Source organism: Myotis yumanensis, unplaced genomic scaffold (assembly GCF_028538775.1).
Source record: "Myotis yumanensis isolate MYYU_CA2020_CCGP unplaced genomic scaffold, mMyoYum1.0.hap1 SCAF_1, whole genome shotgun sequence".
Taxonomy (NCBI): domain Eukaryota; kingdom Metazoa; phylum Chordata; class Mammalia; order Chiroptera; family Vespertilionidae; genus Myotis; species Myotis yumanensis.
In genome coordinates, this window is record NW_027223752.1 from 205636409 (window position 1) to 205650039 (window position 13631).

Sequence of the window (13631 nt, forward strand, 5' to 3'; positions counted from 1 at the left end):
GTCTTAGGCGACCCCTGTGAAAGGGTCGTTTGACCCCAAAGGGGTCACGACCCACAGGTTGAGAACCGCTGGTCTAGAGAGCGAGAGAGAGGTGTTATTATTCTTTTTACGTATAAACCAGAGGCCCGCTGCATGAAGATTCGTGCAATAGGCCTTCTTTCTCCTGGCTGCCAGCACCAGTTTTCCTCTTGCACCCGGGACCCAGACCTTCACTCTGGCCACCGCCTTCCATCTTCGCTCTGGACACAGTCTTCACTGCAACTGGAGACTTCAGACTTTGCTCCTCGCTCTGGTGGAAGTCTTCAGTCTCCGGCCAGAGCTGCTCCTGTAGCTCCTTCCTCCCCCTCATAGCTTGATCGCTGCCTCGCCTGCAGACCTCACCAACCGGCTCCCGGGTTCCAGGGGGCCGCCTTGCCTGCGGCCCGACGTGCCTATCACGATCAGGATCATGGGCTGCAGGAAAGGTGGCTCCTGGGTCCCGGGGTGCTGCCTTGCTTGCGGCCCGGCTTTCCGATCATGATCACGATCACAGGCCCCAGGCAGGACGGCTTCTGGGTCCCAGGGAGTCGCCTTGCCTGCGGCCCGGCTTTCTGATCACGATCACGGCCACACTGTCCCGCCACCCAGGGCCGCACACGGGGGTCGCCACTGGAGGCAGGGCTTAGCCCGCCCTGCCTGCAGTATGCAAATTAGCCGCCATCTTTGTTGGTGGTTAATTTGCATATCACACTGATTAGACAATGGGCAGCATAGCAAAGGAATGGTCAATTACCATGTTTCTCTATTATTAGATAGGATCATAGATGTACATACAGAACATAAGCATATATGGGGAGAGCAATTGTGGGGCAGAGTGTCAAGAGGTTCTTTAGCGGGATGATAACAAATACTAATCTGCAACACACTAAATAACAGAACATATATAAAACATTGCTAAAATCTTACTTTTATTAAACTGTCTACATATTTTATTTTTAAAATAACTTGTTTCCAATTATAAAAATGTATGTTCATTACGGCAAGTATAAAACATTTACAATAAAACAGAAATCACATATGACCCCAATACTGTGAGACAACCACTGCTAATATTTTGATAGAGTTCCCTGCAGCCTTTGTGTTTTTATAAAATACAAAACAGGAATAACAAAAGTTCTAATATCAGCCTTCAAAAATTGAAAGTAGTAATTAAGCTTTTTCAAATGCCTTGCAAAACTACCAGAGGAATAGAGAAAATGTAGTAAGCGAGGACTATAATAAATTGTCCTCACAAACTTAAAATTCTTAGACATGAAGCAAAACTGAATCTGGGCAAGTGGCAAAGAGAACATAGTTAACTTCACATGCACCCAATATGAATGATAGTTTAGCACTTCCACGTACAATGCCAATCAAAGTGAAATCTCTCTACTTTTAATAATATCATCTTATAATTCCTTACCCTCTAAACAAGAATGCAAGTAGTGGTCCAGCAAGATCCAATCTTTTGTTTCCATAGTGATCTCTGTCATCTAATTCTCTTCTACCCAAAGCTGCCAGAAGTAACCTATGCACCATATACCTTTAACAAAAAACAAAAAGAAAAGGTGAGAAAAAGGAAAAACATGGTTTTGGGATTTTTAAAAAATTCATTTATTAAAAACATCATGTTTGACATTTTGGGCTTTAAGGAAAGCTTTATCTCAAATACATATTTTGCAAAGAACTTAAAACAATGAAATTTAACATACCCCAAGAAATAAGCTTTTTTGGTCTCACAAAAATCACTGACACCAACGTGAGGGAGCATTTCTTTCTGTAAGACTTCTTTTGCATATTTAATTCTTTTCTCTTTAGTGACACCAGGCTTTGCACCTCTTGAACCAATGAAATTTAGTGCAACATTCTGTTCTTGGATGACAAAAGCTTCATCGAGAGAAGGTTTAACCTATCAGATAATTTAAATAAGTTACTTTAAAATTCATACTTTCAGTTTAAAAATAAGTTAACTGTTAATTTATAAGATGTTAACTATCCCGATGAACCTAATTGATTATGCAAATATTTTTAGAAAATCAAGGAATAAAAAAAATCTTAGACTTTGAAGACACTTTAGATATCAAGATCTCTAACAAAATCCATTAATCAACACTTTCCAGAAAAATACAAATAATTCCACTATAAAAATAGTGTTTATTTTTTATATTTTAATGGCAAAACAAGCTCCTTCCAAATATCTAAAATCAATTTAGAGAAGTTTAATAGTCAAATCAAAATTTACTAACCTAAAAATAAATGGGCCAGATTGGTTTTAAACCTTGGTTTATAAGGGCCCAGCCAGTATGTTTCAGTGGTTGAGTACAGACCCATAAACCAAGAAGAAACCAATTTGATTCCCGGTCAGGGCACATGCCTGGGTTGGGGGCTTAGTCCCCAGTAGGGGGCATGCAGGCAGAGCCACGTGATGATGTTTCTCTTTCATCAATGTTTCTATCTCTCTATCCCTCTCTCTTTCTCTCTGAAATCAATAAAAATATGTTTAAAAACAAAACAAAAAAAATTGGTTTAAGAGGTCTTTATCCTACAAATAAAACCACTCAGTTTTTTGTAAAAGATAGTATTTTAAAGACACATTGTTATGGAGACCTACATTCCATACCTCTGGTATCTGAGCAGCCATGTACTAAGTTTCCTCATCTACAAAAAGGCTAGATTTAATAATATCTAAATTTCACTCTAGTTCTAACCTTCTTAAGTTCCAATTTTACACAACAATGAACATGAGAAATGAGGGGTAACATTTCATAACTTTGACCCCTGTAAATACATTTTAAATCCTATCACATATACTGACAAGTCTTTCCCGCCTTTGACTTCCTATGTCTAATTATCACTGATTCACAAGTTTAAGCATCCAAATTCCAATTACAGAATCAGAGATCAGAAAAAAGGTCAGGTAAACCAGTCAAAGTGAGGCCACAGTATGGTAAACGAAAATGATCTTTTTAAAGGAAATTGTCGTTCTTATGAAACTGTTTTCTTAAGGTTAATATGGATTTGGAAAAAGGTATTAACGATAATAATGTGTTTTCAGAAGAATAAATTAAACACTTTTGCACAGTGAATGCTTGACTCACAGACTTGTAAAATTTGACTTACGCTTCATAGGAGCTATAGGAACAAACAGTTTTTTCAAAACAACAATATACATAAAGCAAATCAGGTCTTTCACTTTACTAAGAAATTTCCAGTTTGAATACTTTCTTAATCCAGTTCGAATCATTTGGGATGCCTTTTGGATAAAAGATAACATGTATTATCTTTTCTTTTAAACACTTAAATACTCATAAATTAAGTATTTAAATTTTTAAAAAGCAGCCCTGGTCAGTGTTTCTCAGTGGTTAGAGTGTGGGTTGCAGGTTCTATATTGGGCCCCACTCGGGGTGCATGCAATTGATGTCTCTCCCTCCCACCCTCCGCCTTCCCTTCCCTTCCTTTCACGCTCTTAAAAAAAAAAAATCCTCAAATAAAGATTAACATAATAAACAAATAAATACAATAATAAAATAAAATTTAAAGCATACTACTGTTGAAAGCTTAAAGTCAAATCTAACCAGAACTCATTTTTCTCATGTAACTTATCAATAAATAAATACTCTAATAATTACAATGTAATCCTACTCCACTTTCTAACTTTGTGACCAATGCTTAGCCTGTATTTTACCTTATTTCTCTGTAGTCTTAAAGTCTCTGAACAATTCAGGACAACTTTAAGACCATCAACTACTATTTATTAAGACAAAGATCATTAATGGAAAAGACTCATAAGAAAATTATTATTTACCTAGATTCAAAGAACCTTCCCACAAAAATTGTAATTTTACAGTCAGAGGAACCTAATAGACACCACACTGCAGAGTTAACATTACAAATAATGGGACAAAATGACATCATGTGACTCCTGATGCAATAACCTAGGAAGCACACAATATTATTTCTGTATTTTACCTGCCAAAAAATGCATAAGTTGAATCAAATCATGAGGAAATATTAAAAAAAGAGAAAAAAACTGAGGGAAATTCTACAAAATAAATGGCCTATCATCTCCAAAAATTTCAATGTTATGAAACACTGAGAAAAAGATGATGAGAAGAGACATAAAAACAACATGGAGTACATGATCCTATACTGAATTCAGAACCAGAAAAATAAAATGCCATTAAGAACATTATCAGAACAACTGGCAAAAACCTGAAGAAGGTCTGTGGGTTACTAGAACTGTGCTTAGGTTAAATGTCCTGATTTAATGATCATACTTTGATCATGTAAGTGAATGTCTTGGTTCTTAGGACATATACACTGAAGCATTTAGGAGTAAAAGAGCATGATCCATGAAATAAGTCTCGATGTTCTAGAAAAAAATAATATGTATAAAAAGAGAATGCTAAAGCAAATGTGCCAAAGGTAACAACTGGTGAATCTGGGTTAAGAGTATATAAGAGTTCTTTGCAACTTTCTGTAAGTTTGAAATTACTTCAAAATAAAAAGTTAAAATTTAACAGTAAATAGTATGAGATCTGTTACAAGTAAACTGCTCTTCAGAGTGGCTTTCTGCTTGTTTTAAGATTAGCAACAGCCCTGGCCAACGTGGCTCAGTTGGCTGGAGAGTCATCCTGTACATCAAAAGGTCTCGGGTTCCATCCCTGGTCGGGGTGCGTGCAGGAGACAACCAATCAACGTTTCACTGTCACAAGGGTGTTTCTCACTCTCTGTCCTCTCTCTTGGGTGAGGATTGAAAAAAAAAAGATTAGCAACAGTCAGTAACCTTAAACCTCTTATAATACACTAGGAATATATTTTGCTTATACATTACCATTTCCATCATCTCTGGATCTTCAAAATCATAAATAATATGCTCTAAAATATCTCTGTCAGACACAAAACCTAATGCTCTGAACACAATAATAATGGGAACTTCTTGCTTGATATATGGTAGAGTTGCCACAATGCGCTGACCAATAGCACTCTTTTTTGCACCCTAGAAAAAATAACATTAGAGAATGAGTATACAGAGATCACAGCCATAGAGAAGTATCAGTGAGAACCATTTTACATATATGCTCATCACTGTACGTATTTCAAAAGAAGCATGCTTCTTATACTCTGAGGAATGGCTGCTTTTCAAAGACACTGGAACAGATTTACTAATTTTATGGACAGGCTGGTCATTTAGACCTGAAAAAACTTCCATTCTCTACTATCTGCCTGCCAAGATATCCTCAGAATTACCCAATACTGTATCTGGAAATGACTTTTGGCTGCAAAAGAATATGAACATTGAACCTTCACCCTCTCCATCCACCAAGAAAACAAATAAAAACAAAACATATCTTGAAGAAACAGAAAAGGGCTCAAAAAGAGAGAATATGGCCCTCACCGGTTTGGCTCAGTGGACAGAGCATCTGCCTGCGGACTGAAAGGTCTCAGGTTCGATTCCGGTCAAGGGCATGTACCTTGGTTGTGGGCACATCCCCAGTAGGGGATGTGCAAGAGGCAGCTGATCGATGTTTCCCTCTCATCGATGTTTCTAACTCTCTATCCCTCTCCCTTCCTCCCTTTAAAAAATCAATAAAATATATTTTTTAAAAAAAGAGAGAGAATATGAAAAAAAGAGAGGGAGAGAGAATATGGACAGACAAATGTTGAAAAAGCTAAGCACAGAATGAAAAATAAGTATTAGCTCAGAGCTGGTCTGTGTGATATTTTCTTGTTTGAGTAAATAAACAGGCTCTTTCACAAGCTTTATTTTTTCCCATTTCTTTCTCACTTTAATTGCACACACATACAGTAATGAAATAAAAGTTACTAGCCTACACTGGTATACAACCATGTGGCTTCTCAATTTTAATCATATTTCTTTCCTTCAATATCAAATTCAGCCCTCCCTTGGCCTCAAAACCCTATATTATCATATCCCTCTAATGACAGTTTCTGTTGTCTTCCTCCTACTTCAGGCCTCCTTCCTTAGAAACCTTATCCCTTCTCATGAGTGTCCAGTAATAATTTTTCATAAATGATACCCAAATCTTCATCTTGATCTTTTTCCTGTACCCTGAACCCTCATATCTTCAACTACCATTTGGCTATTTCTATCAATTATTTCCAGTTAGTCCATTATTTGTTTCATCATAGATTTTTTTCAAAACAAGCAAAACATTAAGAAATAATGCCTACATCATGCACCCCAACCCCAAAAAATATTCTGTCTAAAAATGAACTCAATAAGTTCTCTTTAAAAATCAATTCTTGAAAGTGATTCTATTCAGAACCTCAGGATAGAAATCACAGAATCTTAAGTAATCCATCCTCATACTATAGCAAACCTGTCACTAAATCCAGACGATTTTCCTTTCTCTGCCTCTAATTAATTCATTTTCCCCTAGCTAACATGATAACCTCTCTAATACGTTGAATTTATCTTTGCCCTCCATAACCAAGGCCAATGCTTCTCAAAAATAAATGCACATCACAACCACCTGGGGATCTTTTTTGGGCCCCATTCCACCACCATTTAATAAAAACCTTTTCAATTAACACATTCTATTTAACTTCAGGCAGTTAAAACTCTCTAATCTTTAAGTTTATCTTTGTAAGACTTGCAAAAAGTGAAATTAGACTCTGTAAAACTATTTGTAAGAGCACAGGACTGGATACCTAAATGTCTACCATAAGATAGTTTTAAAATTTGCATATGGAATATCACAGCTCAAAAAGAATGATCAAGCACTGATCTAAACATGTCTTTTCCAAAGGATAACAGCAAAGTGTATGTGGTATGCTCCCACTTGTATTTTTTGCATTAAGACTGTTTCTGAACTGATTCATAAAAAAATTATCAAAAGCAGCTACCTCTGAGGAAGAGATCTGGGGGGGTCAAAGACTACTTTTTATAGTATATCCTTTCTTGTGCTTCTTGAACTATTTGAACATGCATGTATGACTTATTCAAAAAAACTTTAATAAAAAATGCACATTGCATATTAGCATAACAAATGGACACAGACACTGGGGCTGTGGGGGCTTACCCAAGGTGGGAATGGCTGGGGTCAACTGGGGAAAAAGGAGACATATGTAAAACTTTAGACAATAAAAGAAAAAAATTTTTTAAATGCACATGAGCCCCAGACAGTTTGACTCATTGAATAGAGCGTCAGCCTGCGGACTGAAGGGTCCCAGGTTCAATTTCAGTAAAGGGCACATGGCCAGTTTGCAGGCTCATCCCCAATAGGGGGCATGCAGGAGGCAGCCGATCAATGATTCTCTCTCATCAGTGATGTTCTCTCTCTCTCTCTCTCCCTCTCCCTTCCTCTCTGAAATCAATAAAAATATATATTTTTAAGTGTACATGAAATTAAATAGAGGTAATTACAACTACTTTCCAAGATACTCGTAAAGATTAAATCAAGCAATCTGAAAAACATAATTGACACAGCAAATATTCAAGAAATGCTAGCTATTATTAGATTACATTATTTTAAGTAACATGCCTATGATAGGCAGCTTCTAAGATAGTGCCTGATGATCCCTGCCCACTACTATTATTGCCTGTGCAATTCCCTCCCATTGAATACGAGGCTGAGGGTACTGACTTGCATCCAACACAACGAGGATATTGCTTCCAAGATTATTTTATAAAAGACTGTGATTTTCCCCTTGTTTGTACACTCTATGGCTCTTCTCGATTACTCTCTCTGATGAAACAAGCTGCCATGTTGTCAGCTGCTGCATAGAGAGAACCCATGTGGCAAGAAACTGAGACAGGCTTCCAACCAAAAGCCAGCAAGGACTGAGACTCTCAGTTCAAAAGCCCATGGTGAACTGAATGCTGTCACCAACCACGAGACTGAACCTTAAGATGACTGCAGTCCAGGAAAACACAATGATTGCAGCCTTGTGAGAGATGTTCAACTACAGGACCCAGCTAAGCCACACCAAGTCTGGACTTATAGAAACTATGAAATGATATATGTTGCTATTGGAGTAATCTTACAGAGCAATCTACACTAATAAAATAGAAACATGCAAATTGGTGTCACTCCACTACGCCCACCAGCCAATCAGGATGAGTATGCAAATTAACCGAACAAAGATGGTGGTTAATTTGCATATGCAGACGCAGAGCGAAGACTGAAGACGACCAAAGAATGAAAACGACTGAGGACTGAAGAGGCTTGGATTCTCTGCTGCAGCCAGAGCGGAAAAGCCAAGCCTCACTGCTGCGGCCAGAGCAGAGAAGCCAAGCCTTGCTGCTGTGGCCCGAGCAGAGAACCCTTGGCTTCTCCGCTGCGGCCGGACCAAAGGCCTGGGTCCAAGTGCCGGAGGAAAACCAGTGCTGGCAGCCAGAGGAAGCAAGGCCTTTTGTGCAAATCTTCGTGCAATGGGCCTCTAGTAAGTAAATAAAACAATGCTTATCATATAACACTGATAATATGTTCAAGAAAAACTTTCTAAGAATGCAGTCTGATAAACTACAAAAAGGAATTAACTCAAACATCATATCCCAGTCCATACCTGTCCTCCTCTTGCCAGCATGCTAACCCAAATAGTACTGGTGGGTCGGGAAGAATTCTCCAGACATGATCTACACTCTCCTGTGTAGGCATATTTAGAATCCTTTTTGGCAAAAACATAGACTGTGTTCGTTGCCATTTTTTCTTGTGCAATTAAAACCTATATAGACAATAAAAAAAGTTACAGCCATAAAACCCACAAGGTCCTTGAAATAGAAAGAAGAGTGAAATCAGTATCTTAATTTAATTTGATTATATAGGCTCACTGAAACATCAATTCTTAAACTTTACAAATTCCATTTTGTATAAATGCTTCATAGAAACCTGTAAGCCCAAACAACAGACCATATAGGACATATTATATAATACAGCTAAATAAAATTTCGGGTTGCCCAGTCAGTGTGTCTCAGTGGTTGAGTGTCAACCCATGAACAAGGAGGTCAGGGTTCGATTCCCGGTCAGGGTACATGCCCAGTTTGTGGGCTCAATCGCAAGTAGGGAGTGTGCAGGAGAGCGCTAATCAATGATTCTCTCTCATCATTGATGTTTCTGTCTCTCCCTCTCTCTTCCTCTCTCTCTGAAATTAATAAAAATATATATATATTTTAAATAAAGTAAATGTTTGGTTTACATAAGTTTAACTGTCACCCACCCTAAATATTTCAACTACCACTTCCAGATTATTCTGTATAAAAGTTTACTTTTTAATTCCAACTTTCAAATTTTAATCATCGTTTTGTAAATTTTTTTTAAATAATGAGACAAGCCCTGGCCGGATAGCTCAATTGGTTGGAGCATCATTCCAATACGCCAAAGTTGCGGATTCAATAATGCTCAGTCAGGGGACATATAAGTATCAATCAATGAATTTGTTGGAACAACAAATCGGTGTTTCTTTCTCTCTCCTTCCCTCCCTCCCTCACTGCCTCTCTCTCTCTCTAAAATCAATTTTTAAAAAAATAATGCCACAATACCTTTTCTGATCCATTAATAATGAAATAGCCGCCAGGATCCAAGGGGCATTCATTTAACTCACAAAGATCACGATCTGTTAAGCCATTTAATAGGCAATAAGTTGAACGCAACATAATTGGAATTTTTCCTATAAAAGTTTTCTGATGCTGAGTCTGCAGTTGTTCTTCACCTTCTTTAATGACCGTTTTTGTTATATCAACATAAAGTGGAGCAGAATACCTTCAAAAATAAAAGTAGAACACAATTTAGTAATAGTGGGTATTTGCTAAAACTCTCAACTAGTTAAAATTACATTTTCTGAATTGTATTTCGCTACCAGTTGCTGGAAAAAAATCTTACGTGAGATTTCGTAATCTGGCCTCATTTGGCATCATTGGTGAAGGAGCACCATCTCTTTCCCAGTGAGTAGGCTTGGAGAGATAAATTTGTTCAAACTTCAGCAAATATCTTGGCTGAAATAAAACCAAAGAAACCACATAGAGGATAAATAATCTTTTTCCATAAAAATTTTAATGATTCTTTTTCAATAGACATTAACATTTTGAGTAGAAAAGGCTCCAGAAACTGGCAAATTTAACCCACGATACTAATAATTAGTACTAATATTGTACTAATACAGGGACTCTCTAAAGTCAACATACATATTCCAAAGATGTCACATTTTATATTTAATCACTTTCTTAATGCAGAAAACAAAATGAGACTTAATATATAATAAGTAAATAAAGACTATGGACATATCATGTGCTCTAAGTTTATATCAAACAACGGAAATGTATTTGTATTAAAGATACATATAGTCTCATGTGCCCTGTCCTTAGGGTCAGAAGTACAAAGTTACCAGAAAACAAAGAAAAGGTAAATTCATACAGTTAGAGCTGTCCTCTAATCAACCGAACACCAGAAAAAAGAATGCACCTAATTTAATTCTTAAAGTTCCAAAAAATTCTAATTATTCTATGTGAAGGACAAGAACTACCAACTCTAGTTGACTGTAGCTCATTCCACAGCAGAAAAAAAAGTTTTTCAATTAAATATATACTTGCTCCCCAATAAAACAAGATCCATGAGAACTTCCAGAGATAAATGGATTAGTAAATTTCTCTCTCAATCAAATCTCAGAGGAGAAGATCGGACTAAACTACTTAAGGTAAATTATCGACATTCAAGTTTCCTAAAATGGAGTAGGTAAAGAGCAAAGAGAAACAGTGATGATAATGAACAAAAGGGAAGCCATCCATCTACTCCTTATTTCCACCATTACCCTAGCATAGGACATTATTATTTTAAACCTAGGATATTCCAAGATTTTTACCTGCCTCCAACCTCTTCCTACCATTTCCAAAGTAATCTTTCTAAAATAATGCTATATTCACTTTACTTGACAATATTTCAACAATTCCCCATGACACCCAAAGACATCCAAAGCCTGGGACCACCTGGTTCCATCTTATTTTCCACTAATACCTATCGAAAAACAGATCAAACAAAAAAAATCATACACTGACTGTGGTGGTCCCCATGCCATACCCAAGCCAAATACATCAAGCATTTTCTTGCTGAAATGCCTAAGTATCTTTCCTCTACTAAGATAAAGTCTACCCTGCCCTTCATGGTCAGCTTAAGTCTCTCAATCTTTTCCACCAAGTTCTGATACCCCAGCCTCAGAGATCTTTTCCTCCAAAAATACTTATGGTATTAGCACTTTGAATATGCTATGTTACATTGTTCTCTCTCGTTTTGCAAAGATAATAAAGAAAAAATGGCCTGGCCAGAGTGGTTCAGGGGTTAAGCGTCCTATGAACCAGGAGGTTGAAGTTCGATTCCCAGTCAAGGCACACGCCGGGTTATGGGCTCAATCCCTGGTGTGGAGCGTGTAGGAGGCAGCTGATCAGTGATTCTCTCTCATCATTGATGTTTCTATCTCTCTCTCCCTCTCCTTTGCTCTCTGAAATCAATAAAATATATAAAAGATAAAGAAAAATGTCGTAAGTATAAAAAAGGCATTTTATGCTTATTGGTCCAGCACACTGCCAGAAGAGACTATTATTTTTGTTCTTAACAGCAAGTCTTTACAGCATCTCCAACTAGAATGAGAATAACGTATCAGCCCCCAGGAGCTAACTACAGAAAAGACTAAAAATAATAACCTCTCCCTCCCTCAGTGTACCTCTGTATCTGAGGCTCTCCCTGTCTCACTTTGTTTCTCAGTTTTACCTGTATCTCGAGAGGTCTTTCACACTGCCTCTCTACCACTGAAAAACTACAGACAGTCATTATTTTAGATTATATACTTCCTTACAATCATTCATGTAAAACCAGAGTATTAAAATTATACCCTTGCTATGATTTTAACAATGCTAAAAGTATGCATGTGTCAACAAAGACTAAGGAACTTAGAAAAAATAAAATAGCTAATATGTTTAAGTGATTTTCCTTTATTTCTTATACTGCTATAATGTATTTCATTCAACAAACAATCAAGAGAAAAAGTCCTTCAAATACATTTTTCTTTAATGATTCCTTTTATTGTGAAAGAAAGCAATGGGTTTTTCTAAGAAATATGACTATTTCTGGCTTCATCTTATTTCTGAATTCCCTTTTGCCAAATATCAAATACCTACTATCTGATAAAGACTGGGGTTTTGGATTCTAGTTGACCCTTGAACACCCATACCCCAACTCCATGCAGTTAAAAATACACTGAAAACTTTTGACTCCCCAAAAGTTAACTACTAATAGCCTACTGTTGAATGGAAGCATTACCGATAACACAATATTCTTACAATAAAATAAGCTAGGAAAAAGAAAATGTTAAAGAAGAGAAAATACACTTAAGAGTACTACACTGTATTTATCAATACTATAAGTTTACATTGTTTGTGTAGAAGAATGAAAGAAACCCATGTATTTCATCAACCCATGCAGTTCAAATCCGTGTTGTTCAAGGGTCAACTATACTTGCAAAAATGCATCTCTCCACTTATAAGAATAAATCAGGAGCTGATTGAAGATGCTATAAGTACTCTGCTAAAAACACCAACTAACTTTTTATTAGTCTTCAAGGCAGGTGAGAGAACTGAAATTTCAAATCAATAGTCTTCCTTTACTTATGTTACTTTATTAGAATAACTACCTTACCGGTTCTTCAACTTCTCCACTAGCATGCTGAGCTTCAGCTTGTAGGTCTATAGGTGGAGCATCTTCTACGATTCTTTGAACAGACATCTGAATAAACTCATCAAAAGAATCCAGCTGTTGTCTGACCAAGCCTTTCTCGTCAAAATAGGAACTAGGAAAATATTTGAGTCCATAATTAGTCACAACACAGTGAGTGATGTTTTCTAGTATATTTCCCCATTTTTATTACAATTAAATTCAACAAACAGTTATTAAATACCAACCACTATATGCCCATCACCACACAAGATACTATGAAGTATCCAAAAAAGGGGTGAGACTATGAAAACTGTCTTTGTAGAACTTCTTAAGTTTGTGGAAATAAGACTTATACTTATGAGTAAAATAATTAAAGCACAACATAAGGGGAGGATGGGAGAGGGTTGGGAGAGGTTAATGAGGGAAAAAGGAAGACCTATGTAATACTTTCAACAATAAAGATTAAAAGAAAGAGAAAAAAAAGGCACAACGTAAGAATTATAATGAATAAAGAACTACCCTCATCGTTGTTTCTATCTTTCTAACCCAGGGGTGGGCAAACTTTTTGACTCGAGGGCCACAACGGGTTCTTAAACTGGACCGGAGGGCCGGAACAAAAGCATGGATGGAGTGTTTGTGTGAACTAACATAAATTCAAAGTAAACATCATTACATAAAAGGATACGGTCTTTTTTTTTTAGTTTTATTCATTTCAAACGGGCCAAATCCGGCCCACGGGCCGTAGTTTGCCCACGGCTGCTCTAACCCTTTCCCTTCTCTCTACAAAAATCAATAAAAACATATTTTTAAAAAATAAAAATAAAGAACTATAAGAGAGCACTAATTTACAAATGTCCTTTGTAGATAAATTTCATCCAAACTCTTAGAAACATTTCTTGAAAAAAATGTCAGGACAAAAACTAAAAAAATCCAGTCAAAGATAAAAAT

General features: G+C 36.8%; 1 protein-coding gene across 1 annotated transcript in view; it reads right to left on the reverse strand.

The window, feature by feature from the left end:
• The window catches only part of POLR2B (RNA polymerase II subunit B), a 49128-nt gene that overhangs the window by 26408 nt on the left and 9089 nt on the right, over positions 1 to 13631 (reverse strand). The window contains exons 3-9 of the mRNA XM_070396069.1: positions 12666 to 12816; positions 9864 to 9976; positions 9524 to 9743; positions 8551 to 8709; positions 4853 to 5017; positions 1731 to 1927; positions 1442 to 1561 (exon numbers count right to left, since the gene is read on the reverse strand). Coding sequence (XP_070252170.1) covers positions 1442 to 1561; positions 1731 to 1927; positions 4853 to 5017; positions 8551 to 8709; positions 9524 to 9743; positions 9864 to 9976; positions 12666 to 12816 — 1125 coding nt within the window. The remainder of the gene's footprint in view (positions 1 to 1441; positions 1562 to 1730; positions 1928 to 4852; positions 5018 to 8550; positions 8710 to 9523; positions 9744 to 9863; positions 9977 to 12665; positions 12817 to 13631) is intronic.